At 40.7% G+C, this 27,055-nt stretch overlaps 1 protein-coding gene and 1 long non-coding RNA gene across 9 annotated transcripts in view; one reads left to right on the top strand and one right to left on the bottom strand.

The window, feature by feature from the left end:
* LOC105476417 (uncharacterized) overlaps window positions 1-2,270 on the bottom strand; it is a 28,384-nt gene extending 26,114 nt beyond the window's left edge. For all 6 annotated transcript variants that reach the window (XR_984067.3, XR_984068.2, XR_011611101.1 and 3 more), the window contains exon 1: window positions 2,131-2,270. This is a non-coding gene — a long non-coding RNA (uncharacterized lncRNA). The remainder of the gene's footprint in view (window positions 1-2,130) is intronic.
* On the top strand, window positions 35-27,055 carry LOC105476415 (myelin protein zero like 3). 3 transcript variants are annotated; one of them, XM_011732361.3, is made up of 7 exons: window positions 35-2,260; window positions 6,274-6,334; window positions 13,394-13,560; window positions 16,491-16,701; window positions 18,153-18,318; window positions 20,219-20,282; window positions 23,828-27,055. In XM_011732361.3, the coding sequence occupies exons 1-7, from the start codon at window positions 2,009-2,011 to the stop codon at window positions 23,852-23,854; spliced, it is 948 nt and encodes a 315-aa protein (XP_011730663.3). In that variant the 5' UTR covers window positions 35-2,008; the 3' UTR covers window positions 23,855-27,055. The 3 variants fall into 3 exon arrangements, 2 of the variants coding, with proteins under 2 accessions (XP_011730663.3, XP_011730664.2); XM_011732362.2 differs by lacking the exon at window positions 6,274-6,334 and having other exon boundaries at window positions 2,138-2,260; XR_011611100.1 differs by lacking the exons at window positions 16,491-16,701; window positions 23,828-27,055.

Genomic DNA, 27,055 nt, shown 5'->3' with positions numbered 1-27,055 from the left:
TGACAGACTGTTTAGCTTACTATGTTGCCCCCCAGTTCAATGATCTATAATAACAGAGCAAAGCCTATGCTCATTTGCAGACTGGAATCATTAAGCAGTTTAATAAAAATACCGTGAAACAGTATATTACAAGTTTGAAAATTCAGGGCTGGTGAAAAAAATCAACTCTAAATGATGATAATTTTGTACAGTTTTATATAAAACTCTGAGAACTGGAAGAAATTGTTAACTTTTTAAAAAAAATTCTAATTCACTTGTTTATTTTGGGGGAGGAAGGCTTTGATATGGAGCACAGAAATACCAAAACTACTTTAAATGGAAAAAAAAATTTATTCTTTCTTTCCCCTATACTGGTAGATAAAGCAAACTTTATAAGTGGGCTATTGAAAGAAAAGTGCCTTTTAAAAGTGTTTAGTTTCCCAGTGTCTTTTCCAAGCCTCAGATACAGAAGTATTTGTTCAAAGGATAGAAAACATCTAAAAGTTTAGCTCAAGATCAATGTTTACAGACTGATATTTTCAGTTTTTAATTGACTGGGCTGCAGATGTTATTTCTTTTAACAAACTGGAATTTTCAAATATTATCTGTATTTAAATGTATGGACCTTGATATTTTTCCAATACTATTTTTAAAAAAATTGTTTGATCTACATATGAACCTCAATTCTGAAATTCATTACATATCTGTTTCATTCTGCCTTTTATACTGTCTAAAAAAGCAAAGTTTTAAAGTGCAATTTTAAAACTGTAAATTACATCTGAAGGCTATATATCCTTTAATCATATTTTATATTTTTTCTTCACAATTCTAACCTTTGAAAATATTATAACTGGATATTTCTTCAAACAGATGTCCTAGATGATGGTCCATAAGAATAATGAAGAAGTAGTTAAAAATGTATGGACAGTTTTTTCAGCAAAATTTGCAGCTTATGTCTTGGCTAAATAGTCAAGGGGTAATATCGGCCTATTGTTTAGTGTCTCCTTCCTAAAGAGCACTTTTGTATTGTAATTTATTTTTTATTATGCCTTAAACACTATGTAAATAAACCTTTAGTAATAAAGAATTATCAATTATATAATTTGTGTATATACATATCTAAAAGTTCTACACTGCAGGGAAAACAGATGGATATATATTTTATCTTTACTGAAAAGTTTTCTTAGTAGAGACAACCTGCAAGTCAATAATGGATACATTAGTTTCTACTGGGTAAACAGAAGTATACGGATTTCCACAGAATTTTCACATTGCTTTGGATAGCTGGGAATTGGGCATAACAACACTACTTAGTTTGAGCGTTCTTTCAAAGAAAAGTATCAAAGATTATATTTAGTACTTTGCATTACATTTTTAATAGGGAAAACTACTGGCTTTCAAGTCTAGTAAAGGAATGGAAATTGAAAAATGGAAACTTATTCTTTCCCAAAGCGAAAGCATACTTTTATTCTCCTGCTTTCATTGACACGTGGCTATTTCCAGGGAAGAGGCTGATTATTACAGCAGTGTACTTATTGTACCATCTCTTTTTCAGAAGTATGTGACGCCACCTCACTTCAAGTACTGTGATAACATAACTTTCTTACTTTTCCAACCAAAGACACACAAATCCCAGTTCTCCTTTTCCTCTAATACAGGCTATAATGATTTGATCATCATTGCCACTGCCAAAAGTAATTTAATAAACCCCCAATTTTGGATGCTGTGATAGTTACCCTAAAAAGGACAACCACCAATGAGGCTTGTGGCACATATCACTACCAGCGCCTAATATATATTTATCTATGCTGTATGATCTCCAAGGTGTTTCTGAACTCTAAATTTACGGGAGCGTATTCTGAGAACCTTCAACTAAATCTCGAGACGTAAAAAACGATGTCTGATATGCAGAGCATCAAAATTATTTAGTTCTGCAGAATTCCACAAAAACAAACTTGTAAATATTTAAAGTCTGTAGCCTACTTCATTTTCAAGCAAAATAGAAAAATTAGCTCCCGCCTGAAAGTTAATGAATCGCTGGTCAGTGAAACCAGGTGTGGTTCTGGAAAGAAGCCAGGTTCCTATGGTAACTTCGGATCGCCCTTTAAGTTGTCTCTCGGCCCCCTGCCCTGACGTCACTTCCGGCGTTACCTGTGTCGTTACTGGGAGCTGTAAACAAGGTGTGCAAGCATCTGGAGAGCTGCCGGGATGCAGCAGAGCGGAGCAGCTGGAGGCCGTGGCTGCGCTCTCTTCCCTCTGCTCGGCGTCCTGTTCTTCCAGGGTGAGTGCTCCGGCTGGCTACGCTCCACTTCCGGCTTGGGGGGTTAGGGAAGATGGTCGCCTTTCCGGTTCCGGGTGGGGAGGGTCTCCGAAAAGCCCCCGCTTAGTTCTGGGAGGGAAGGAGGGAGCGGGACGTTGGGACGATGTCATCACCACATCGTTGCGGGTAGTTGGTATTTTGTCAGTCCTTTTCTGAGCCTTGGGAGCTTTCCACCTTGCGTGACCTGTCATTGTAGTTTGGTGATGGCATACTTGATGGAACCACAAAGCGCTCTGGCTTTGGGAGCACTGGGTGTTATTTTGTGATGAGGTTGACTGCTGTGGTTTGGGCGCTGTATACCCTCATTAGAAAAATGACAGTTCTAGCATTCAGTAGTTTGTCCCAGTAGTTTTGGGAAACAAAATCATGACAGTTGGTAATTTTATTTTTTGTAGGTGATTATTGTGGTCTGTAAAATGAAATATTTGTTAGTCACAGAAGAGATGTGATGTGATTCATTATAGAGAAGCATATTGATGAAAATCAACTACTTTAGCATTTTAATAACTTTTTTAATACAAGAAAGAGCATTTAATTCTGTTAAAATTTAATCTATTAAGTAGTATCAGAAGTAGGGTATTCACACTTGACATTCACATCTTAAAATTTAGGTGAGTTTTGCTTTCATATAATTTTCAAATTGCATAAATTTCAGTTCAACCTAATTACCTTCATTTTAATGTACTTCATTTTAATTTCCTGGATTTTATGTATGTGTGTCTTCCTGGGACATAAAATATTAGTATATCTAGCATTAGAGTGAATTGCTAGCTTTATAAAATTTCCTTGAGGGTAATGGGGATTTCTGAAAGAGATATTTAATATTATATAAATACTTTAATGTAAAGACTTCAGGTGTCCTAAATCTTAGCAGATAAGGCTGGAAAGTTTTTGTTTTAACTGGTGACTAATATTCATGTTGCCAGCACACCCCGTGATCCCTCCCAGCTGCCTGTGTCATCATAAGTCTCCAGTTTTTTAGCTAAATTACTTTGCCATATGGTATTTAGGCTGGCCTACTGTCACTCCTAATACACCCAGTCCACTCTCTCTCTCTTTCACACACACACACACGCACACACACACACACGACATACTCAAATACTGTCTTATTGAGGAAAAAAATCTGGAAATGGTGTTTTCTTAAATCTAATGTCATTTTGCTTTGAAGAGCATGTGTCAAGTCCAGCAGATCATATAATTCAATGAAACATTAAAAGTTGATTTTACGATCTCTGTGTACTTGTGGAATAGATATTTTGCCTTTTAAAAAATAACTGGTGGTAGGGTGTGTGGCTCTTGCCTGTAATCCCAGCAGTTTGGGAGACTGAGGCAGCTGGATCACCTGATGTCAGGAGTTCAAGACCAGCCTGACCAACATGGTGAAACTCCGTCTCTACTAAAAAATACAAAAAAAATTAGCTAGGCGTGGTGGCGGGCGCCTATAATCCCAGCTACTCAGGAGGCTGAGACAGGAGAATCGCTTGAACCCAGGAGGCAGAGGTTGCAGTGAGCTGAGATCTCACCATTGCACTCTAGCCTGGGCGACAAGAGCGAAACTCCGTCTCAAAAAACAAAAACAAAAAAGAAACAACTGGTTTATCATATTATTCACATGCCATACAATTTACTCCCTTAAGGGGCATAATTGAATGGTTTTTAGTATATTCACAGTTATGCAATCATTACCACGATCAATTTTAGAACATTTTCATCATCCCAAAGAGAAACCTGATACCCATTAACAATCACATCTCATTCCCCATTTCTGTTTGCCCCTGGCAACCACCAGTCTATTTTTTTGTATCTATTGATTTGCCTATTCTGGACATTTTATATAAATAGAATAATATCTGTAATCCCAGCACTTTGGGAAGGTGCGCGGATCATTTGAGGTCAGAAGTTTGAGACCAGCCTGGCCAACATAGTAAAACCCCATCTCTACCACAAAAAAAAAAAAAAAAAAAAAATTAGCTGAGTGTGGTGGCATGCCCCTGTTATCCCAGATTCTTGGGAGGCTGAGGCAGAAGAATCACTTGAACCTGGGAGGCAGGAGTTGCAGTGACCTGGGATTGCACCATTGCACTCCAGCATGAGTGATGGAGTGAGACCCTGCCTTAAAAAAATAAATAAATAAATAAACTAAAAGGAATTACACAATGTGTGCTTTTGGTGACTGGCTTTTTTCACTTTGCATGTTTTCAAGGTTCATCCATTTGTTTGGTCTTTTAAATCTTATGTGGTAGAGTTTGGTTTCATGTCAGTGTTTATTTGCCTTTTGTTTTCAAAGATAAGGCCACTTAAATTATTAGATTATTTGAATTCACCTTAAGTTATAAGTCTGGTCCTGCTATATCAGTTATCTAAGTATTTAGAAATGGTAGACTAGGGGACCTAGGGTTCTTAAACTTTTCTCTTTTTTACTTGTGTGCAATATGAATAAAATATCAGTAGATTTATATTTTAGAAAATGGGGCATACAAGATTGGGGGCTTTATTGACACGTTTAATTCTTTCATGTGTAAAATGACTTATGTTAAAATATGATTTTCTTGTTTTTCCCCCCAAACAGTTTTTGTTAATTATTATGAATATTTCTATAGTTGGCTGTTTTTACCTGGCAGGAATGCTTTTCTGCTCAGATGAAGAGATAAGGGCATTAGGCCTGGGATGGACATTTCTGAGTGAATTAATGCGGGATTGGTATTTTTTTTTTTATGAGTGGAAGAGACAAACTATCTTGCATCCATTGGTTTTAAATCATTTTTTAATTTCAGTATAATATATGTAGAGAAAAGTACACATGTCCTAAGTGTATACAGCTCAATGAATTTTCAGAAACTGAACACACATGGGTAACTAGCACCCAAATCAGGATATATAGAATGTTTCTCACATTCCAAAAGCCTTCTTTTGTACTTCTTTCCCGTCATTATCCTTTCTCCCCAAAAAGGAGTCAACACCCTGATGTCTAACAGTATAGAGTAGTTTAGTTCATCCATAGATGCAGTGAGCTGAGATCACGCCACTGCACTCCAGCCTGGGTGACAGAGTGAGACTCTGTCTCAAAAAAAAAAAAAAAAAAAAAAAAAAGGAAACCGTTGTTGGTTTGGTCTAGTTGAATAAATGTTACTAGACATCCACAGTACGCTAGGCTCTGTTTTGATGGGCTCAGGATCTACTGGAGAAGACATAAGTCAATAGATGATTTTGGAGTCTGATACTAAGAGATAAATGCATTAGAAACCATGAGGATGGAGAAGAGATGCTTTGATCTGGCATGAGAATAAAGGAAAGGTTTCCTGGAGGTGAAGTTAAATCTTGAAAGAGGAATAAGTTTGTTAGAGATAGGGAGTGAAGAAAATTTTAGACGTAGACAGGAGCATAAACAAGGCATGGAGGACTGGGCATGGTGGCTCTTGACTATAATCTCGGCACTTTGTGAGGCCAAGATGGGAGGATCACTTGAGCCCAGGAATTCAAGATCAGCCTGGGCAACATAGCGAGACCCCATCTCAAAAAAACAAAAAATAAGGCAGGCGTGGGGTGGAGGGCATTAAATAACTTTTAAAGCAGGTTTTCTGAAACTCGCTTTGATTGGATTAACTTAGATCACATATTGACCCAAAACCTATCTTTGTGATTGGGAGGATATGATTGGGGTGTATTAGGGACTTAACATGTGTAGCTTGAAATTGACCATGATAGGAGTGTTTGCACCACAGAAATTGTCCAACCCTATGTATCTGGGGCTTTTTATTTTTTGTGAAAATGTTTTGCTGTTTACCAGTACACCACTAGATGTAATGATTGGTTTAGGTAAATCCGAGTCAGCCTCAGCTGGCAGTAAAGTCAGTTGCTGTTTACTTTTAGTTTTCTCCCCTCCCACCAGACTCGTTCTCTGCTCTACTCTACTCTTTGGAAAGCTGACTGTATAGAGTACATCATTCAGGCTCTCTTCCTCCGGTTTCCAGTTAGATTTGGCCAACGGGAGGCTTTGGCAGGAGATTGGAGGGCAGGAGAGAGAAGATCAGGGTATGTATTTCCTGCTCTCTCCCTCTCTTGGTGCCATGATCCGTAGTGCCTGTATCCCTCTAACAACAGCCACTGTCAGGTAGCCCACAGCTCCCACTCTTACCAGGATCTAGTAACACCATTTCCTCCCTTTGCCCTTCAGACTTGGGGATGGTAAAGGCTTTGTGCTGATGTCAGCTTCCTTAACCTTGGGAAAAGTCCCTTCGAAAAGTGACCTAGGCTGAGCATGGTGGCTCATGCCTGTAATCCCAACACTTTGGGAGGTTGAGGTGGGAGGATTGCCTGAGCTGAGGAGTTTGAGTCCAGCCCAGGTAACCATGGCAAAACCCTGTCTCTACCAAAAATACAAAAAATTAGCCAGGTGTGGTGGCACACACCTGTGGTCTCAGCTATTTGGGAGGCTGAGGTGGGGGATCACTTGAACCTGGGAGGCAGAGGTTGCAATGAACTGAGATCTCGCCACTGCACTGTAGCCTGGGCAATAGAGTGAGACCCTGTCTTGAAAAAAAAAAAAAAAAAAAAAGAAAAGAAAAGAAGAAAAGTGGCCCATACACTTTTCACAATCTCAACTGATTGTGCCTTCCATTTCCTGCCTGGATCCTGACTGATAGTGTCATCTTCCTCCTAGCTCATAGGCTATGATAGGCTATGTGGGAAAAGGTAGGTATCAAAAAAAAAAAAAAAAGGGATATTATTAGGAGATCGGGGAAATGGATGTTGAGCTGGCAACAAATGTTTACTACATTTGATTTGAGGACATGTGGTGGTGATATTCAAGAGAGTATATCCGGTAACACTTGAACACTCAGAGGTAGGTCATGGCTAGTAATATAGATTGGGAAATCATTATCCTATTAGTGGTTGTTAAATCTACAAGTGAATAGGATTGTCCATGTTGAATGACTATATATTCAGGCTGGATCTCTAAGGAACACCAGTGTTTAAAGGCTGGATAAGAAAATAACAGCCTTAGATATTTGATACATACTGTCAGAGATGTGGGGAGACAGAGAGAGAGTGAGTGAGTACCTGTGTGTGTGTATGTGTAACACAATCAGTGGTGGAGTTGGTTGGAGGGAAACTAAAGAGATTCTGATTTTAAATTGTAACCCATGTCTCTCTGTTCTAAACCAAGGGTTAACAAACATTTTCTGTAAACGGCCAGAGAGTATTTTAGAGTTTGTGGGCTACATGGTCTCTGGTGGCAACTATTCAATTCTGCAAAAAATGCAGCTACAGATAAATACATCAACAAATGAACATGGCTGTGTTCTAATAAAAGTTTATTTTAAAAGACATTGCGCGGTGGCTCAAGCCTGTAATCCCAGCACTTTGGGAGGCCGAGACGGGCGGATCACGAGGTCAGGAGATCGAGATCATCCTGGCTAAAACGGTGAAACCCCGTCTCTACTAAAAAAAAAATACAAAAAACTAGCTGGGCAAGGTGGCGGGTGCCTGTAGTCCCAGCTACTCGGGAGGCTGAGGCAGGAGAATGGCGTAAACCCGGGAGGCGGAGCTTGCAGTGAGCTGAGATCCGGCCACTGCACTCCAGCCTAGGCGAGAGAGTGAGACTCTGTCTCAAGAAAAAAAAAAAAAAAAAAAAGACATTGTAAATTTTTTTTAGCTGTTTACCAAAAGACCATTGGATGTCATAATTGATTTAGGCCAATCTGGTCACACCCAGAGCTAGCAGTCAGGTCAGTTGCTGGTTATTTTTAGTTTGTTCCCTTTCTATTAGATCCATTTGCTTCCATTTAGCTCATGAGCCATAATTTGCTGACCTTTGCCCTAAACCAACCACTCCCTTGACATTATCCCTTGGTTATCTCAGAGGCACCTTAAATGCATCCAGAATCAAGCTCCTGTTCCCCTGCCAAGCCTAGTACTTTTCTAGTCTTCCCTTCTCAGTGAATGGCATCAGGAAGTCAGAAACCTGGGAGTCATCCTTGATATCTCCCTTTCCCTAATATTCCACAGCCATACTTAGTTCAAACTTCCCTTCTTTCTTATTTGACTACCATAGTAACCTCCTCAGTAATTTCCCCATATTCACTCATTCACAATTTTTTTTCCTTTAAGAGACGAAGTCTCGCTCTATCACCCAGGCTGGAGTGCAGTGGTGCGATCTCGGCTCACTGCAACCTCCACCTCCCACCACCACACCTAGCTAATTTTTGCATTTTTAGTAGAGACGGGGTTTCACCATGTTGGCCGGGCTGGTCTCGAACTCTTGACCTCAGGTGATCCACCCGCCTGGGCCTCCCAACATGCTGAATTTCCCCATATTCACTCTTGATTCCTTGTAAGTGTCTTCTCTAAAGTGATCTTTTAAGAATGCAAATTTCATCAGGTCTCTTCTTGTTCAGTCCCACAGTTAAGTACTTTCCATGGCTTCCTATTACTCTAAGGATAAGGACCCAAATCTCTAAGGTCCTGCCTGGTCTGGTTTTTGTTTACCTCCCAACCACATCTCATTCTATTTTCTCTCCCTTTCGTATTTTTTGTGTTGCAGTCACACTCCTTTTCAGCCCCTTGACTGACTAAGCTCCTTCCTGGTGCAGGACCTTTGCATGTGCTGTGTCCTCTGCCTGGAATGCCCTCCCTCTCCTCACCTTGTTACCTCTTCCTTCAGATCTTAGCTCAAGAGTAACTTTCAGGGAAGCTTTCATTAACCACTCTCCTCTCCCCCAACATAACAAGGGCCGTACCTGTAGCCACTTTCTTTTTCCTTCCTTTATAGTAGTTATCCGAGTTTGTAATTATGCATTTGTCTTCATGATTAGTTAATTAATATATCAAACTTCTACTGTGTTTCAAGTATACAAGGGAGTGTATTTATTTTGCTTGCATTTAATTCCAAACCCAGAGGGTGGCACAAAACAGATGCTCAGTAAATGTATGTTTGAAGAATGAGTGAATGAAGGAGATAATTGTCATGCAAGCTTTGGGATAGAGAAGTTCATTAGTCACTGGTAGAGGATCCAGTAAAATAAGGATAGAAAAGTGTCTACTGAAGTTTTTATCCCTTGGATTTTACAATTTTAAGATATATGATGCCTTTTACCACAAGTGATAGTGGAGTTCAGTTGTACCGTAAGGTCTATAAGTGAATGGGAAGGAGGAAATGGAGACCTCAAGTATACACCACTCTTTCACAAACTTGGCTTAGAAAGGAGAGAAAGGGCAGTAGTTGGTAACTAGAGTAATATTACAGTGTTAAGGAAAGATTTTTAAAAATTGCTATTTGTTTTTAAGGATTAGAGAAACCTGTGTATTTAGAGGCTGAAGGGGAGGGGTTGAAGGCAGTAGAAACGGTTTTTTCTTTTTTCTTTTTTTTTTTTTTTGAGACAGAGTCTTGCTCAGTCACCCAGGCTGAAGTGCAGTGGTGTGATCTCAGCTCACTGCAATCTCTGCCTCCCAGTTTCAAGCGATTCTCCTGCCTCAGCTTCCTGAGTAGCTGGGACTACAGGCGTGTGCCACCATGCCCAGCTAATTTCTTTTGTATTTTTAGTAGAGACAGAGTTTCACCATGTTGCCCAGGCTGCTCTTGAACTCCTGGCCTCATGTGATCCGCCTGCCTCGGCCTCCCAAAGTGCTGGGATTATAGGCGTGAACCACTATGCCCGGCCTAAAGAGGGTTTTTCTGCTAACGCAGAGAATAGAGGGGATGAATCCAGGCAGAGCAGAGGACCTGGCCTTGCATAGGAAAAGGGACACCACATCCTTTCAGTTGGAAGTAAGGATGGGAGCAGACGCAGGAATGTGTGTGCCTGGGCCGTTTATATGGCCTCAAGTTTCATGACGATGTAAGAGGTAACATTTTCTTCTGAGAATGAGGGGTTTGGAGGTTGCATGGAGGACTGAGGAAGAATGACAAGGGCTTGAGGAATCATGGAATGGGAAGCTAACCAAGGTCAGTTAAAGGTTTGCCAGGCCTCGTCGAGGACTCAGCTGTGGGTCATATTAACACATTTCTTTTTTTTTTTTTTGAGATGGAGTCTTGCTCTTGTCCCCCAGACTGGAGTGCAATGGTGCGATCTTGGCTCACTGCAACCTCCAGCTCCTGGGTTCAAGTGATTCTCCTGCCTCAGCCTCCCGAGTAGCTGGGATTACAGGCGCTTACCACCACGCCTGGCTAATTTTTCTATTTTTAGTAGAGACGGGGTTTCACCATGTTGGCCAGGCTGGTCTCAAACTCCTGACCTCAGGTGTTCCGCCTACCTTGGCCTCCCAACGTGCTGGGATTACAGGCGTGAGCCACCGCACCTGGCCGATATTAACACATTTCTTATGGTAATTGTCCAGTTGTGTGATTTTTCTTGTCCAGGGTATACTAGCCCAGTCTAGTTGTGGTCATCTAGAGCTGAGCTTTTCCTGAAAGGGTGAAATGGAAAGATAGGAGTGTAGGGGAGTTAAGAGTATTGAATGTACTATAAAAAAGGTGATAGGAATAAAGTGGGTGATTTACAAGCATGCTTTGTTCCTATACTAGAATTTCTGGTGACCTGTCCACCTGTTTCCCTCAGTGTCTCTCTGCCTGCTCCCCTCCCTCTGAATTTTTGCCCTGAAGGTGCTAACATTTAATAGAGGAATAGCCTTTGTAACTAGGTGCAATCGATGGCATCTGTGTCTGTGCGGGATTATGTACCTAGTGCTAGGAGGAGAAAGGGCGATGAACCGCATGAGGGAATTTGGGAAGGCACCGCAAAGGGCGCCGATATTTGACCTGGAATTTGAAGGTGTGTGAATGTTGGGGATGTGGTGTGTTGGGGAACAACCCAGGCAGGATTGTTAGAGGTGGGGAGAGGCTTTCAGACAGAGAGCTGTTCAAAGAGAGGCTCAGTGGCATGAAAGGACACAGTACATGTGGGAAATGGCAGGACATTCAAGTAATGATGAAGAGATTGGGAAAGTAGATGGGATGCAGTGACAGAAGTGTGGGGCTAGATTGCCACTCTTTGAATTTTATTTTGTAGCCCAATAGGAAATTATTGAAAGTTTTTGAATATGTGTGGTGTTCATTTTAATAAAAATAGCTAACATTTATTAAAGTTTTTATTACAGATGCTGTGCCAAGCATTTCATGTTGTGAAATGAACAACATGATCATAATAAAAAGTTACCTTTTTTGATTGTAGTCACTCTTCAGAGTGATCCAGTGAAGTAGATCTTGTTATTATTCCCATTTACCAAGTGAAGACATTGAAGCTTGAACTGGTTAGGTGACCGAGATCAAGGTCTCACAACCAGAAAGTAGCTGAGCTAGAACTCAAGTACAGGTCTGGCTAATTCTAAATCTGTATTTTAAATCTCTATACTATACTTATGTTTTAGGATAAAGGAATAGACATGGGGAGAGTGTAGATTGTCCATTCATTTCCACCTCCCAGTTTTTAGAGTTAGATCTTGAGTGATGAATAAGGATTTTCTTACAGTGATGGGTCAGGATTGCAGGCCTAAGAGAGTGGGGACTGAGGGATAAAAGCTTTCCAGCAGAGGGACAGCGTTTGCAAAGGCACAGAAGGCAGGACAGGTTTAGCGTGGCAAAGTCAGAAAGGGTGCCATAGGCAGACCAGGAGTAATCTTCGTCTTTGGGATGGGTCCTATTCTTACGAGTTCTTATTAGTGGGTTCAGTTTTGGTCTCCTCCTTTCAAAAGGAATGTCAACAGACTGGATTGTCTAGAGAGGAGCAAGAAAAATGACTCAAAGCTGGCAGAGGTAAAGGCAGTGGAACTGATGACTCATAACTGTGACAGGAAAGGTTGAGAGTGTGTGGGCAGGACTGAAGAGGTGGCAATAATGACAGTGACACTGTCTAACACGCACTGAGCACTTACTCTGGTTTGAGTAGGCTTCTTAGTGTGGTATGTGTTTTAACTCTTTTAATCCTCCCAGTGGCCTTCTGAGGTAAGTACTATTATCACCATTCCCATGAGGGTGAGGAGACTGAAGCAGTACGGTAACTTGCTAAGGCTGCAGACCCAGCAGGTAACAGGGCCGGGATTTGAACCCAGACCCTCTGGCATAGGAGCTGTGACCTGTGTGCTCAATCACTACACCATTCTGTCTGTACTGGAAGCACTGCTGATTTTCAGGACAGCGTGTGGGTTTGCACTTTTCTGAAATCTTGCTGCTCTGTTTGTCTTGGCCACCAGAAGATTCATGGCTTCTTGAGGTAGATAAGGAAGCAGGAAGAACAAAGTACTGGCAATGTAATTTCCTAAAATATGGCTCTGTAGGGAAAGATAAGTTTTTGTTCTCTGAAAGCAGAAGGAACTGGTTAGAATAAAGTGCCAGCCCTTTTCAGGGAGATAAAGTGTCAGATTTGGGTACATGAGTGGTTTTGGAAAAAATAAGTCTCTAGTGGGTTTCAAAATGATACCTTATTTCTACTTGCTAGAATGCATTCACCTGTTCTGTTTTCTTCCCCATGATTTACTTTTAATTGATGTGTGATTCCTCAGCCAGCTTTAAGAAAAAGGGAAAAACTAGATAGTACCTTGGGGGCAGTTTCAGAAAATTATTCGAAATAAATCTTCCCATTCTTACTTCCTATTCTCATTTTGCTGTTGATGAGGCAATGGTAGCTTCATGATGCAACCATGCTATACTTGGAGTAAGTCCCTTAGACCATAAAAACTGCCATATTCCCAGAGTGTGTGTGTGTGTGTGAGTGTGTGTGAGTGTGTGTGAGTGTGTGTGTGTCTGCGGGGGATGGAAGGGGATGGGCGATGTTGCCTGTTAGCCAGCCATGGGCAGACCCATTGTTTGTAGTTAATTGAACCACAAGCCTGTATCTGGGAAAATGCTGGTGTGACCAGATTTTGAATTTTTACACAAGCCTTCAGTTATGATTTAAGATTAGAAAATGATTGAAAAATACCATCTTTGATTAATGCAGCTATCAACTCCTTGTCCCTTGTAGGCTTGCCTGAGAAGATATTTATTCATATTTATCGCCCTGGCTTTTTGATGAGGGCTCTAAAAATAATTGTTCACTCACATCCGTATATTCCACCCACATGGAATTTTTAAGTGTTTGGGTTTGCTTTGATTAGGTGTTTATATCGTCCTTTCCTTGGAGATTCACGCAGATGCCCATGTCCGAGGTTATGTTGGAGAAAAGATCAAGTTGAAATGCACTTTCAAGTCAACTTCAGATGTCACTGACAAGCTTACCATAGACTGGACATATCGCCCTCCCAGCAGCAGCCGCACAGTGTCAGTAAGTGTGTACTTTTTTGGAAAGTTCCTTTGGTCAACGGTTTTGGAATTGTTTTACTGCAAATCACAGGCATGCCTGAGGCCATCTCATCTCAGAGTAGAAGATGGGCTTCTACTTTAATAGAGATAGATGAACTTTTATCCTATATGACATTCATTTGGTCACATAGGGCGCCGTGTAAGAATTCTGTCAATAAGCTGCAGGAAAAAAACTGTCAGAAACTCAGAGGAAATGTGGTTTAATTTTTTTTCCTCTTTGTTGTTTCTTTTTGCATTATTTCATAGCTTCATTTTCAGATTTAATGTACTAAGAAGGGTACCTTCAGGACAATTGAATAGAAAAATTCTATAGGTCCAGTCACAGACATCCTTTCTCTTAAGGCTGCTCATTTTCTGTCGTATTAAGTTGTCTCAGTGGGCGTATCTCTTTGCATATTTGTGCTTTGTGGATTTATCTTGACACTTTTTTTCCAGTGTATAAACATCTGCATTGATTTATATGGCTGCCTTTGAAGGAAATGGTGGCACCTCGTGTTGGTGACAGATGTTGGTGACAGATGGTCTTGCAATATTGGAAGCAATAAACCTTCATCACACATATAAAACACATTTATGGTCCAACTTGCATTGTAGGTGTCTAATTCAAGATTAAAATGCTATAAAATTTTTTTCTCTTTAAGCTTCCAGCAGCATCCTTAGCTCAGGATAGATGTTATTCAAGAATGTGAATGTCATAGCTGTATGGAAGATTGTATTTTTTTAAGTATTGTTAATTTATTTATCCTATTTTCTTCACTGGAAAAATGTCCTCTTTGACTTTGTGTAAATAAGCTTTGCATTCTGTGTTAGGAGCCATTGTAGAATGCCACATAGCTTGAGGCTAGGTAGGTGACTCCAGTGAAAGAAGCTAGGCTGTATTCATGCTCCCCTCCCACTTTTTTTTCAGACTTGAAATAGTTCACTTGATTCGAGTGATCAGGAAACCGTGGCTGGCCTTATTTGGCTCTGCCTCCTTGGTCAAAAGTAGGACAGAGCAAGCAATGAGGTGCTTCCTGGGTGAGAAACAGCAGCTCTCTTCTAGTGCTGCCCTCTGCGAGACTGGTCAGAAAATCAGCAAACTCATACAAGTTGGAATTAAAGTTACATAACATGATGTTGCAGTCATGGAATTAGTCAGTCAAGATTGTGTCAGATTAATCAATAAGCAAGGATATGAGTTTCATGAACTTAACATTGAATTTACGAGCTAGACTAATCTCGAGGATATACAGTGGGCCGTGTTTTGTCAATAAGGAGTTCCAAACTCTTTTACACTGATGCTGATAATTAGTGGTAGGGATTCTTTACCTCCCCCTTTGAAATGTTCAATACACTTATTATTTCTCATTATCTGTCTTTATCACTAAATGTAAGTTCCGTGAGAGTAGGAACTATGCCTGTGTGGCTCCCACCGTATCCTTTTGCTTAACAATGCCTAGCACATTAGAAATCTGCACCAAATATTTGTTGAATAAATGCATGAACAAATGAACAAATAAGTGAGTCAGCATCTTTTCTGGGAAGTTGCTTTTCAAAATTGGGCAATTCAGTGGTTGTAAACACCCAGGTTCCTAAATGGGAAGGAACCAAGTAACAAAGAAAGAGGAAAGCCTGTATTTTGCATAAGCCATATTGCATAAGTCATATTGTATTGTAATACCTGCCTGGCCTGCCCCAGGTATAATTAGGCTTTTGGTGATGAAGTGTCTAATCAAGGCTTTTGATAAGTGTCTGATAATTATACTTTTGGTGATGAAATGTCTGATCAAGTCCTAGGCAGCATTGTTTTAATTCAACATATATTCGTTGAGTACTTATCACGTATTAGACTTAGGGAATATATTAATTGTCAAGGTAGATAACTTGAGAGAGGCTGAATTATATTACACTCTCCTCCTTTGAGAACAAGCAAAAATCTCCCTTTTGTCACTTACTAGTTGTATACCTTAGAGCAACTCACTTAGTCTTTTGTTTGGCTTTGTTTTCTTTCTTTCTTCCCTTTTTTTTTTTTGAGGCGGAGTCTAGCTCCATCGCCCAGGCTGGAGTGCAGTGGCACAATCCTTGGCTCACTGCAATCTCTGCCTCCTGGGTTCAAGCAGTTTTCGTGTCTCAGCCTCCCAAGCAGCTGGGATTACAGATGTATGCCACCACACTCGGCTAATTTTTGTATTTTTAGTAGAGATGGGGTTTCACCATGTTGGCCAGGCTGGTCCTGAACTCCTGAGCTCAAGTGATGCGCTCACCTCGGCCTCCCAAAGTGCTGGAATTACAGGCGTGAGCCACCATGCCCAGCCTGTTTCCCTTTTTATACATTTGGGATAATTATACCTGCCTCATGTAGTTCAGTGTAGTTGTGAGGCTCAAGTGAGTAAATGTGTGGAAATTATTGGCAAACTGTAGAGAGCTATTCAAACATGAGATGCTACTTTAGAACAAAGTTTCCCAACTTTGGCACTGTTGACATTTTGATCCAGATAATTCTTTATTGTGGGTGCTGTCCTGTGCATTGTAGGATGTTTACTAGCATCCCTGGCTTCTACTCACTAGATGCCAGTAGCATCTCCCCAGTTGTGACAATTGAAAATGTCTTCAGATATTGCCAATATCTCTTGGAGGGTGAAATTGCCTCTGGTTGAGAACTATTACTTTAGGGTTCCAGGGAAAATTTAGAAGCGATTCAAGGATTAGGATCCCAGAAGTGTCTCATCGGGCCTTTTTCTGATCAGTTTTATTAACCTATAGGATGGAGGTTAAAAAAGCATAAAAAGTTGCCCAACTGAAAAAAAAAAACCACACCATTATACAGTTGTATTTTATTTTGGACCTACTGAGGTTTATATTTTCATTGCATTTTCCAAGTTAACTTTTTCTCTCGTGGTGTTGCTTTCTTAGATATTTCATTATCAGTCTTTCCAGTACCCAACCACAGCAGGCACATTTCGGGATCGGATTTCCTGGGTTGGAAATGTATACAAAGGGGATGCATCTATAAGTATAAGCAACCCTACCATAAAGGACAATGGGACATTCAGCTGTGCTGTGAAGAATCCCCCAGATGTGCACCATAATATTCCCTTGACAGAGCTAACAGTCACAGAAAGGGGTAAGCTCATTGCCACCAACCTTCTTCTGCAGTGCTCTGTAACTGCGGTGGTGCTTTCTGGAGAGCTCGATGATAAACAAAGCTGTCTATCTTTGTAAGCCAGTTGGGTCATTAAATCATTGAGTCAAAGTAATTTTTCTGCCATCCCAATATGTATGTTGGGGTGAATTTTTAATCTTTATTTTGAAAACTGAATTTCCTCTTCAGATGTTGTCATAGTTTCTCCATTATCATTTTTTTAAATTTTAAAACCAAAGTTCTTGTGGAATGCATAGAAAACCCCTGAGTAAATACAGGGTTGTTATCTCTGTGAAATGGAAGTATTCCAGTTTTCCTAGCATGTTCATACTCCCAGGTATGAGATAATGTTCTTGCCTGTGTCTTGAAAGGGTACCCCCTCTAACCATGAGAGGTAGTGCTTTTCTTTTACGTTGCGAAGAACAGTAGTTTCCCTTTGCTGTGAAACAGGAGGAGAGTAGATTAAGTACTGATTTTTTTTTCTACGTTATTCCCTGATGACGATTAAGTGGTCATTCTAGTCCTTAACTGGATTTGAGCCAAAGATTTAGAGGCACATTATGGGTCATTATAGATTTGTCATCATTTCTCAAGTCTTTTTCAAGTTTCTCTCCCTCCCTTTATCCCTCCTTCTCTCCCTCCCTTCCTTCCTTCTTCCTTCCCAACTTCCCTTTTCTCCTTCCCTTCCTCTCTCCCTCTCTCATTTCTTCCTTCTCTTTCCCTTTCTTGCTTTCTCTCTCTCGCTCTTTCTTCTTTTCTTTTAAAGGTAATAACTTGTAGGTTTCAAAGATGAGCACATTCATACTCCTGGCAGAAGAAGAAAATGATACAGTTTTGCTGGAAGGCAGTTTGGTAGTATGAATCAGGTGCCTTAAAAGTTTAGGCCCTTTGATCTAGTAATTCCATTGTAAATTTCGTCTTAAGGAATTAGAGCTAAAGATGAAGATTTATGTACAAGTCTGGCCATCCGAATGTGACTTATAGATTCTAAGATTTCGAAACAACTTGAATGTCCAGCATCAGAGGATTAGTTCTATAAATTATTCAATATGATAGAATGCCATGCAGCCGTTACACATCACATCTGGAAGGAATTGTTAATTATTTATCATATAATAAGTTAAAAAGGAGGTTAAAAATAATACATAATATATGATCCATACTTAAAAATATATATGCCCCCCATGCACCCATACCCAGTACCCCAGAAGAAGATTAAATGGGTAGATACCAAAGTCTTCTTCCTAGGAGTGGGATCGTGGGTACATTTTTATTCTTCATTGTACTTTTGTGTATTTTCTATCTTTTACACAATGATTTATTACTTTTGTAATCAGAACAAATATAAGAGCAAAAGTAGAACCTAGTTTCTCATGTCACAGGAGGCATATTTGCACGTCCCTGTCTTTTACCTTCTCTTTCTCCACCTCTAGATTTTGGCACCATGCTTTCCTCTGTGGCCCTTCTTTCCATCCTTGTCTTTGTGCCCTCAGCCGTGGTGGTTGCTCTGCTGCTGGTGAGAATGGGGAGGAAGGCTGCTGGGCTGAAGAAGAGGACCAGGTCTGGCTATAAGAAGTCGTCTATTGAGGTTTCAGATGAGTAAGTCCAGCAGGAGCCCTGGGCAGCAAGCCTGTTTCCTCCTTAGCGCCCTACCCAGACCCCTACATCCACACCTTCCTTTCTTCTGGACCGAGTTTAGTTCTGCTGGTGAACTTTCTTTTCAAAGAGAATAGTTCTGCTAAGGGCTGCCAAAAGGAAGGTTGAAAGTGAAGTGTGTGAATATTAATTTGGAGAGAGATGGGGGAGTTGATATATGGTCCTAGTCTTCTGCTTTGGAAATCAGATTGTACAGTGCCATGGTCTGAATAAATTCTGAAGTTGATGTTTCATTCTTTCAATTCCAGGTCAATTATTTTTCCTTCTCCTTGTATTTGGCACTGAGCTGATGATGTCTCCTGATAGAAAATGCAATGAGAGAGGCTTTAAGAATAGCTGTGGAGGACAAAAGCAATTTCAATAAGCAAGATCTATTCTTGGTCAGCATATGTTCTGAAGTGAGGGGCTACATGGATTGTGGTTATCAAAAAGATTTATTAAACATTATTCTGCCAGTGAGCAGGCGTGATCTAGTATATTCCCTAAAAATAAATATAGTAAAAGGAAATCAAAACAAAAATCTACGTAAAACTCCTGTTCTCCATTATCTATGTCGGGGAGGGGAGTCTTACATTGAGAAGGTCCAGAATTCTCTCTCTCTCTCTCTCTCTCTCTGTGTGTGTGTGTGTGTGTGTGTGTGTGCATTAATTCAATAATAAGAGAGCATCCCGTGCCCTTTCCAAGGAATCTGTGGCTCTAAAACGGCAAAGAACTCTTGGTAAAAATGCTAATGTCTATTTCTAAGAGTGGTATCCAAAACCCCTTATGATTTTACTCTAAGTCACATTGTTTCCTGACATCTCCCCACGTCCCAGCTGCCATGAACTTATTTATTTGCCCTAACATACTATACTTAGGTCAAATATTTTTCCTAACTCTTTCTCATCCTCTAAGACCCCGCCTTTTGTCTTGCTGGTAATGCCCTCCTTCCTTCTCTTGTTTGCCTGGAAACTTTCTTATCCTCCAAGACCCAGCTGAAATAGCCCCTTCTCTTGAGTTTCCCTGAGTCCTCAGGGAACAGTTAGTCACTCCTCGCTCTTTGCTGCTGCAGCAGTTTGACCTTAACTCTATTAAAACCCTATCACACTGCATTATAACATGTTTGTTAAGTTGTAACGGGTCTTTCACCCCCATCATGAGCTCTTTACAGCCCCAAGTTTTATTTATCTTTTTACCTCTAGGCTAGCACAATGTTGAGACTTTGTCAGTGCTTGCTACGCTTCTGAATGAGTGGTTATTTATTGAGCAGTTATTATGTGCCAGGCACTATGGTATGTGTTTCACATGTATTTATTTTTTTATTTACTCCTAACAACTATGCTTTAAGGGTGGGTGGTGACATGTGCATTTTTTTGTTTGTTTGTTTTTTGAGATGGGAGTGTCACTCACTCTATCACCCAGGCTAGAGTACAGTGGTGTAATCTCGGCTCACTGCAACCTCCGCCTTCTGGGTTCAAGTGATTCCCCACCTTAGCCTCCTGAGTAAGTGGAATTACAGGTGTGTGCCACAATGCCCAGCTAATTTTTGTATTTTTAGTAGAGATGGGGTTTCGTCATGTGGGCCAGGCTGGTCTCGAGCTCCTGACTTCAGGTGATCCACCCACCTCATCCTCCCAAAGTGCTGGGATTACAGGCATGAACCACTGCGCCTGGCCAATATGTGCATTTTATAGATGAGGAAACAGGCTTCTGGGGCTTAAATAATTTGCCCAGTCACCCAGCTAGTGAGTGGAAGAGCTGGAATCTAAAACCAGACCTGTCTCACTTCAACACCTGTACTTTTAACTGCTCTACTCTATTGAGGATAGTGGTGATTCAGATGTGGTTTGTCCTCTTTTTACAGCACTGATCAGGAGGAGGAAGATGCATGCATGGCGAGGCTCTGTATCCGTTGCGCTGAGTGCCTGGTAAGTGCATGCCATTCCTTCTGCTTACTGCTGATGTCCCACTTTCCTGCTTACCTAACAGGATCCATCCTATGCCCTCAGACACAGCAGAGGATATGCAGTTAGGTCCACGCAAGATATAAGCCAGCATCTTCCCCCAAAGCATTTTGGACTCAGGGGACCCCTACCAATTCTAACCATGATTTGTTTCTTGTCTCATGGGCAGAAGGTGGTGGTCTTAGGTTAGGGAAGGGGGCCACATAGAGTAGTTTCTACTGACTGACAGAAAATCCCAAAACAGGAGTGTCCTGTGCCACTGAATTCATACTAGGAGACTTCGACTGGCTGGACCCAACCCTGAATTTAACTTTTCCACCGAGCCGTAGTATTTTTCAGGGAGTTAGGGAGATATAACCTTTTAGGTAACTTGATGTCTTTTATCAATAAGAAATACCACCCCAGAAGGCCCAAGTTTTGATTTAAATGTCAAAAGGCTGTCATCCCTCCTGCTTTGAGTACGCGCTGTGACTAATGACAGAATCAGAGGGTCCAGTTAGGAGGCGGGGGTGGGTGTGCTAGGATCCTAGCAGAAGGGAAGACTCTCTGATGTGGTGCAGTTGAAAACAGGTCATAAAGAACTTCTGATCCCATATGATACATACCTGTCATTGCCTCCTGTTTACTTTTTGCCAAGCTCACACTTGGCTTGATGACTAATTGCAGTGTTTTTTGTTTCTGTTTGTCTCATGCACTTAAGTATCAAAGGGACGATGAGAGAAAGGTTGGTATTGCCAGTGCAGAGGACCTAATACCAACCTTTGGAGGCTTGGATATTTTTGAGAACACAAAATAAGTTAATGTTCATATGGTTATTATCCACATTTCAGATATTAATCCATTCAACAGTGATTTGTTGAGCATCTGTCACATGCCATGTGTACTGTTCTAGGTGCTTAGGAACCAGCAGTGAACAAAACTGACAAAAATTCCTACCCTCTGAGAACTGAATGTTCCTTGCCTGGAAAACTTTCTCATCCTCTAAGACTCTGTTGAATTGGGGTACAAATACTCACAAAGTTTTTAAAAATAAGTAAAATATATAGTATATGAGATAGTACTTAATGATATGGAGAAAAAAAGCAGAAAAGGGGGATGGGATGGCTGGATAAGGAGTGTGACATTAAATAGGTTAGGGACAACCTCAGTGAGAAGATATTCAAGCAAACACCTGAGAGAAGCAAGCCATCTGGCTACTGTGGAAGAGCGTTTCAGGCAGAAGAAATGACGGGTTCAAAGGCTCTGAGGAGGGGCCATGACTGGCATGTTCTTGGAGTAACAAAAGGGCAGTATGGCAGGAATGAAGACAGCAAGGCAAAGAATAGTATTTGTTGACATCAGAGAAGTAACGCAGCAGCTACATCTTACAGAACCTTGTAGATGATTGTAATGACCTGGACTTCTACTCAATGAAATGGAATCCATTGGAGGGTTTGGGAAGAGAAGCACTATCAACTGATGTCTGTTTTAAAAGTATTACTCTGGCTTTTGTGTTGAGAATGGGTGGTAATGAACGATGACAGAATCAGAGAGTCCAATTAGGAGGCATTTGCATTAATCCAGGTAGCTGAAGATGCTGGTAGTTTGAACCAGGGTGGTGGTGGTGGAGGTGGTGAGGAGTGGTTGTATTCTGATTATAGTTTGAAGGTAAAGCCAGAAGGATTTACTGCTTTTGCATTTATATATGAAAAAATGAGAGGACTCAAGGATAGTTCCAAGATTCTTGACTTGAGCAACTGGTAGAATAGAGTTACCATTTGCTAATATGTGGAAGTCTGTGGGTGAATCAGATTTTAGGAGGAAGATCAGAAGTTGGGTTTGGGCATATTAAGTTTGAAATACTTACTAAACTTCCAAGTGGATATGTGGAGTGGGCAGTTGTGGGTGTGGAGTTCAGAAGAGAGGTCTAGACTGAAGATAGAGATTTAGGAGCCATTAGCAGATAGAGACTGATAGAGACATTTCCTCCAGGGAAATGAATGTAGATAGGGAAGGGGTCAGAGGAAGGAGCCTGGGCCCTCCAAGATTTCTAGTATGGGAAGATGAAGAGGACTTATTAGTAAAGAGGCTAAGAAAGAGTGACTAGTGAGGTAGGAAGAAAATCAGGAGATTTTGGTATCCTGGGAATCAAGTGAAGAAGTAGTTTAGGAAATAGTGATCTAGAGAGTGATCAACTGTATCGTTTGCTGTGGAGTCAGGTGAAGTAAAATGAGAGCTGATAATTGATTATTGGATGATTTTGGAATATGGAAGTCATTGGTGACCTTGGCAAAAGGAGCTTCAGTGGAATATTGGGAATGAAAACCTGTCTGGGGTGGGGTCAAGAAAGATTGCAGAAAGATGCATTGGGGCAGTGGCTATAAACAACTCTTTCAAGGAGTTTTGCTGTGAAGGGATGCAGAGAGACAGGCAATATGTGGAGGGCAGGGTCATTGGTGGCTTTTCCTTTTAAGATGGGAGAAATTGAGCACATTTGTATACAGATGGGAATTATGTAGTAGAGAAGGAAAAATTGATGCTGCAAGAGAGAGAGGAGAGGATTGCTGGGGTAATGTCAGGATCTAGTGCGTAAGTGGAGATGTTCACCTTACATAAAGTAAGACAGGGAGAGTGTATAAGAACAATAGGGAAGGCCAAATAGATGGGTCCAGATGTAGATGAGTGGCCACATGTGATAGAGCTTGTGGAAATTCCCTACTGATTGCTTCTCTAGTCCCAGTAATGGGAGAAAGCAAGGCTGTCAGCTGAGAGTGATGGGAAGAGGAGGTGTTAGAAGTTTGGGGAAAGAGGGAAGGGTATGAAATAGTCATCAAGGAGAATGAATAGACTAGAGAAATATGGCATACCAGATAGTGCTAATGGCCCACTTGAAGTTAGAAGTAATAAATATGAGTATGAATAATAATAATGGTAACAGGAGCTAGTCTTGAATGAGTGCTTACGAAGTGCCAGGCATTGCTAAGTAATTTACATATATTGCCTCATTCAATTCTCATAACAGTTCTATGAGGTGTATTTTTATTGTCCCCATTTTACAGATGAGGAAACTGAGGCTTAGAAAAGTTAATAACTTTATCCAAGGTCACACAGCCAGCCAGCAAGAGGTGGAACTAAGTGGTAGACTGACAGCTAGTCTAAATTCCTAACCACAATTTTGCACATTTCTGCAAGAGAGTGGGGAGAGGATCGCTGGGGTGATTCCCCCAACGCTTGTTTTGCTAAGAAACGGTGCTGTAGACAGGCATCCTTTCTTGTGTGTTGAGGTTTTAAAAAATATTCAAGGGAAAGGAAACCACTAGGGCTTCAAAGCAGAAATTCGCCCAATAGACACCAATTACGTTGAGGTCCTGTGAAGCTCCATGGGGGAATTTAGGTGTATTGCATCAGTGGCATTTCACTTGTGGTCGTCTCCCCAAGCCAGGTTCCATCTGGAGTATCCTAACACGTGGTCTTTGCCTAAATTCCAACTCTGGAATTGTGTTTCACACCTACTGTTTTTCTCCCTTCAGGATTCAGACTATGAAGAGACATATTGATGAAAGTCTGTACGACATAAGAAGAGTCACCTAATAACATGAAACATCCCATTCCACTGGCAGCTAACGCCTGTCAGAGAAGTGGAGCTGGCCTAGACCATAGTGACGGACAATCCTGGAGATCATCAGTAAAGACTTTAGGAACCACTTATTTATTGAAGAAATGTTCTTGTATTTATAAACTGTTCAGGAACTCTCATAAGAGACTCATGACTCCACTTTCAATAAATTATGCTGTGATTGAATGAAGAAATTATTTTCCTGAGCAAAAAGATACTTTTTGATTTGTCTTTGCTCTGGAATGTATTACATGTTTTCTTCCAACTGTTTGAAGGAGAATCCTGAATGTTTGCCACACTGCTGATGCCAAAATGATTTTTTAAATGAAGTGGAGCTTATGATTTCCTGACGTGTCACCAGACAAAATGTTTGCTTGGGATAGGTGTTCTTTGTTTTTTGCTCCATGTACACTTTCAGCTGTGAGTTAGTATAGGGCATATACTCATTGGTTGAATCACCTCAACCTCAGTTGTGTTTGGATAATTTAGGGTGTATAGCCTTAGTTTCCTTAGAGTTTTGGTAGGATCAAGTCATTGGTTTGCTTTGACTGGGTTTTTAAAGTATTAAATACAATGTCATCAATTTACAGTTAAGGAAAGGAATCATGAAGTAGAAAAATTATTTTATTTAGTCTTGCTGGTACAATTTGGGCTAAGGAGTCTTTGTTATTTTTTTTCTTTTTCTTTTTTTTTTTTTTTTAAGGCAGAGTCTCACTCTGTCGCCAGGCTGGAGTACAGTGGTGTGATCTTGGCTCACTGCAACCTCTGCCTCCTGGGTTCAAGCGATTCTCATGCCTCAGCCTCCCGAGTAGCTGGGATTACAGGCATGCGCCACCACACCCAGCTAATTTTTGTATTTTTAGTAGAGACGGGGTTTCACCATTTTGGCCAGGATGGTGTCAATCCCCTGACCTCATGATCCGCCCGCCTCGGCCTCCCAAAGTGTTTGGATTACAGGCATGAGCCACTGTGCCTGGCCTGTTGTTTTATTTTCTTATAACTACAACTTTTCTTCTTGACTTTTCAGGTCGGAGGCAAGAAAAACTCTTTACAGGTTTTTAGTGGGGGCTTATGGAGTATTTCAGGAGTTCTTTGCAATTAAATCATCTTTTCACTTGTATTGTCTTTCAAAACTTTGTTGATTTCTAAAATGCACCAACTATGAGTAACTATGGTATTTGCAAGCGGTTTTTACAAAATATTTGAGATGAGGAAGTGAGATTGTGCATAACATACTTATCCTTTCTGTTCTCTCAGTGCCTTACAGCAGGTTACTCCATTCTGCTATGACAACTTGTTTCAAATGTTAATTTATGTAGGATTTTTTATAAGCCATTAAGGCATATGTATAGCATATCAGTAAAGATGGATAGTGCATATATAAATAGTCCTCTGTAATAGCGATTGGATTTACTTCTCAATTATGAGAGACAAAAATTATCCCCTCACCTGTCTCTATTCTTTCAATAGGTTGATCCCTTATCATGGTTTTTCATTAGTTGGTCAGGAAGTTTCCATATTACAGCACTTTAGACTGTATATGTTAGTTTAAAAATCATTTTTCTCTCTCTCTCAATTTCTTTTTTTTTTTTTTTTTGCAAAGACCTAATTTTAAAAATTTGGGTTATTAGATCTGTATCGTAGATTTGGCGTGGCCTCTTCTGTTAACCTAGTCCACAGATTAGTGAATCTGGTTAGTTGAAGGACATTGTGATTTGACTCTGGTCATGTGAGGAAGTAGAAGAGGCAAAGACAGGAACGGCAGTTTACATTTCCACTGGTTAAACCTCACGGTACTTTGGGGGGCTGCTTGTTAACTTATGTGGTTATCTGAGGCCAATCTAACGTGACCATTTCTGACACCTCAACAGAGAGAGGAAAGCAACTTGAGCAATGACAGTAAATAATTTGGGGTCTCAGAGATTTGAAGATAGAGACCTAATTGTGAGGGGGACTATTTTGTGGGTCCTCATTTCTCCGCGAAAGAGATGATGTTACAGGAACCCACTGAAAGCCACATCCCATTAAATGAGGAACCGGTTTTGGCTGGGCCTTCTTGTAATATCCTTGCAGGTGTGTTGTGAAGATTAATGCAGGGTGCTATGTTTGTAGATTGACACCTAGTCTAAACTTGAGGTAATTGGTGCTCTATGAATACTCAGTCATGTTATTTTATAGCCTTAATCATGATTTGAACTAGTCCCTTCCTTTTTAAATGACTGAATGGAGTCCTTCGTGGTAAGGGGAGTACATTGATAATTTAGTTTACTTCATGGGTTTGTGGTCACATCCCAGTCATCAGCTGCTATCATTTTCCTTCTTCATCCCTTATGTTGAGATTTGGGTTACAGCTTTTTATTCTTTGAAGGATCACGAAGTAGTGTACAGACACCTGCCTTCTTTAAGGATGAAAGGAAGATAAAGTGTTTTTTTTTTTGTTTGTTTACTTGTTTGTTTCACCTATTGTTTGAGTAACTTCTAAGGTGCTATTCTCTCTCTCTTTTTGCTACCCCATGAGCTCTTGTCACAGCCATGGAAACCAGCCTTGTTTAGAAAGGGAACTTAGTTCAGAAGGGGTTAAAAGCCTTCCAGAGTTTTTCTTTAGCTGCTGAAGTTTTTACTTGTGGTTACATGACCTTAAGTTTTATGCATTAGGCTCTTAATTCTATTACAAAATGTGAACTTACCAATTGCTTTGTGTTTTCCATGTGACCTGTTACTTCAGGCTACTTGGGGAACATCTTAGTCCTCTGTAGCTCCTGAACCCAGCACTGGTGCTTCAAGAGAGAAGGTAGCCCGTCTTTGTTCAAAACAAAACAAAACACCACTTCTGGAGGCCATATCCTGAATATGAATGTTCTACTAAGTCACTCAGTTATGGTTCTAAAGGGAAACCATAAGAAGACCCACAAGGAGTGGACCAAGACTATTATTTAATTGCACAACTTGAAACTTTGCTGCCAGAAGAGGCAGCTCCATTCCTTTGACTCCATTGTTGGGCTGTTAACTGCTGCACGTCATTGACTTTTTTGGTTTTTGTGTTTTTGTAGGAGGGTAGGCGCTGTTGGGCCATATGCACAGATATTGTAACTCTTGGTGTCTTTACTGCATCATAGTCAATAAACTTCTTTGCACCCTTTGG

The sequence above is a fragment of the Macaca nemestrina genome, chromosome 12 (assembly GCF_043159975.1).
Source record: "Macaca nemestrina isolate mMacNem1 chromosome 12, mMacNem.hap1, whole genome shotgun sequence".
NCBI lineage: Eukaryota > Metazoa > Chordata > Mammalia > Primates > Cercopithecidae > Macaca > Macaca nemestrina.
Note: the sequence above shows the minus strand (reverse complement) of the source record. Positions and strands in the feature narration are given on the sequence as shown.

Excerpts from the sequence above, each read along its gene's own strand:
- LOC105476415 (XM_011732361.3), top strand. The coding sequence starts at position 2,009 with ATGAATCGCTGGTCAGTGAAACCAGGTGTGGTTCTGGAAAGAAGCCAG. Across the intron at positions 2,261-6,273 it reads CGGCGTCCTGTTCTTCCAGG|TTAGATTTGGCCAACGGGAG; the intron begins GTGAGTGCTCCG and ends TCCGGTTTCCAG. Across the intron at positions 13,561-16,490 it reads GCAGCAGCCGCACAGTGTCA|ATATTTCATTATCAGTCTTT; the intron begins GTAAGTGTGTAC and ends TTGCTTTCTTAG.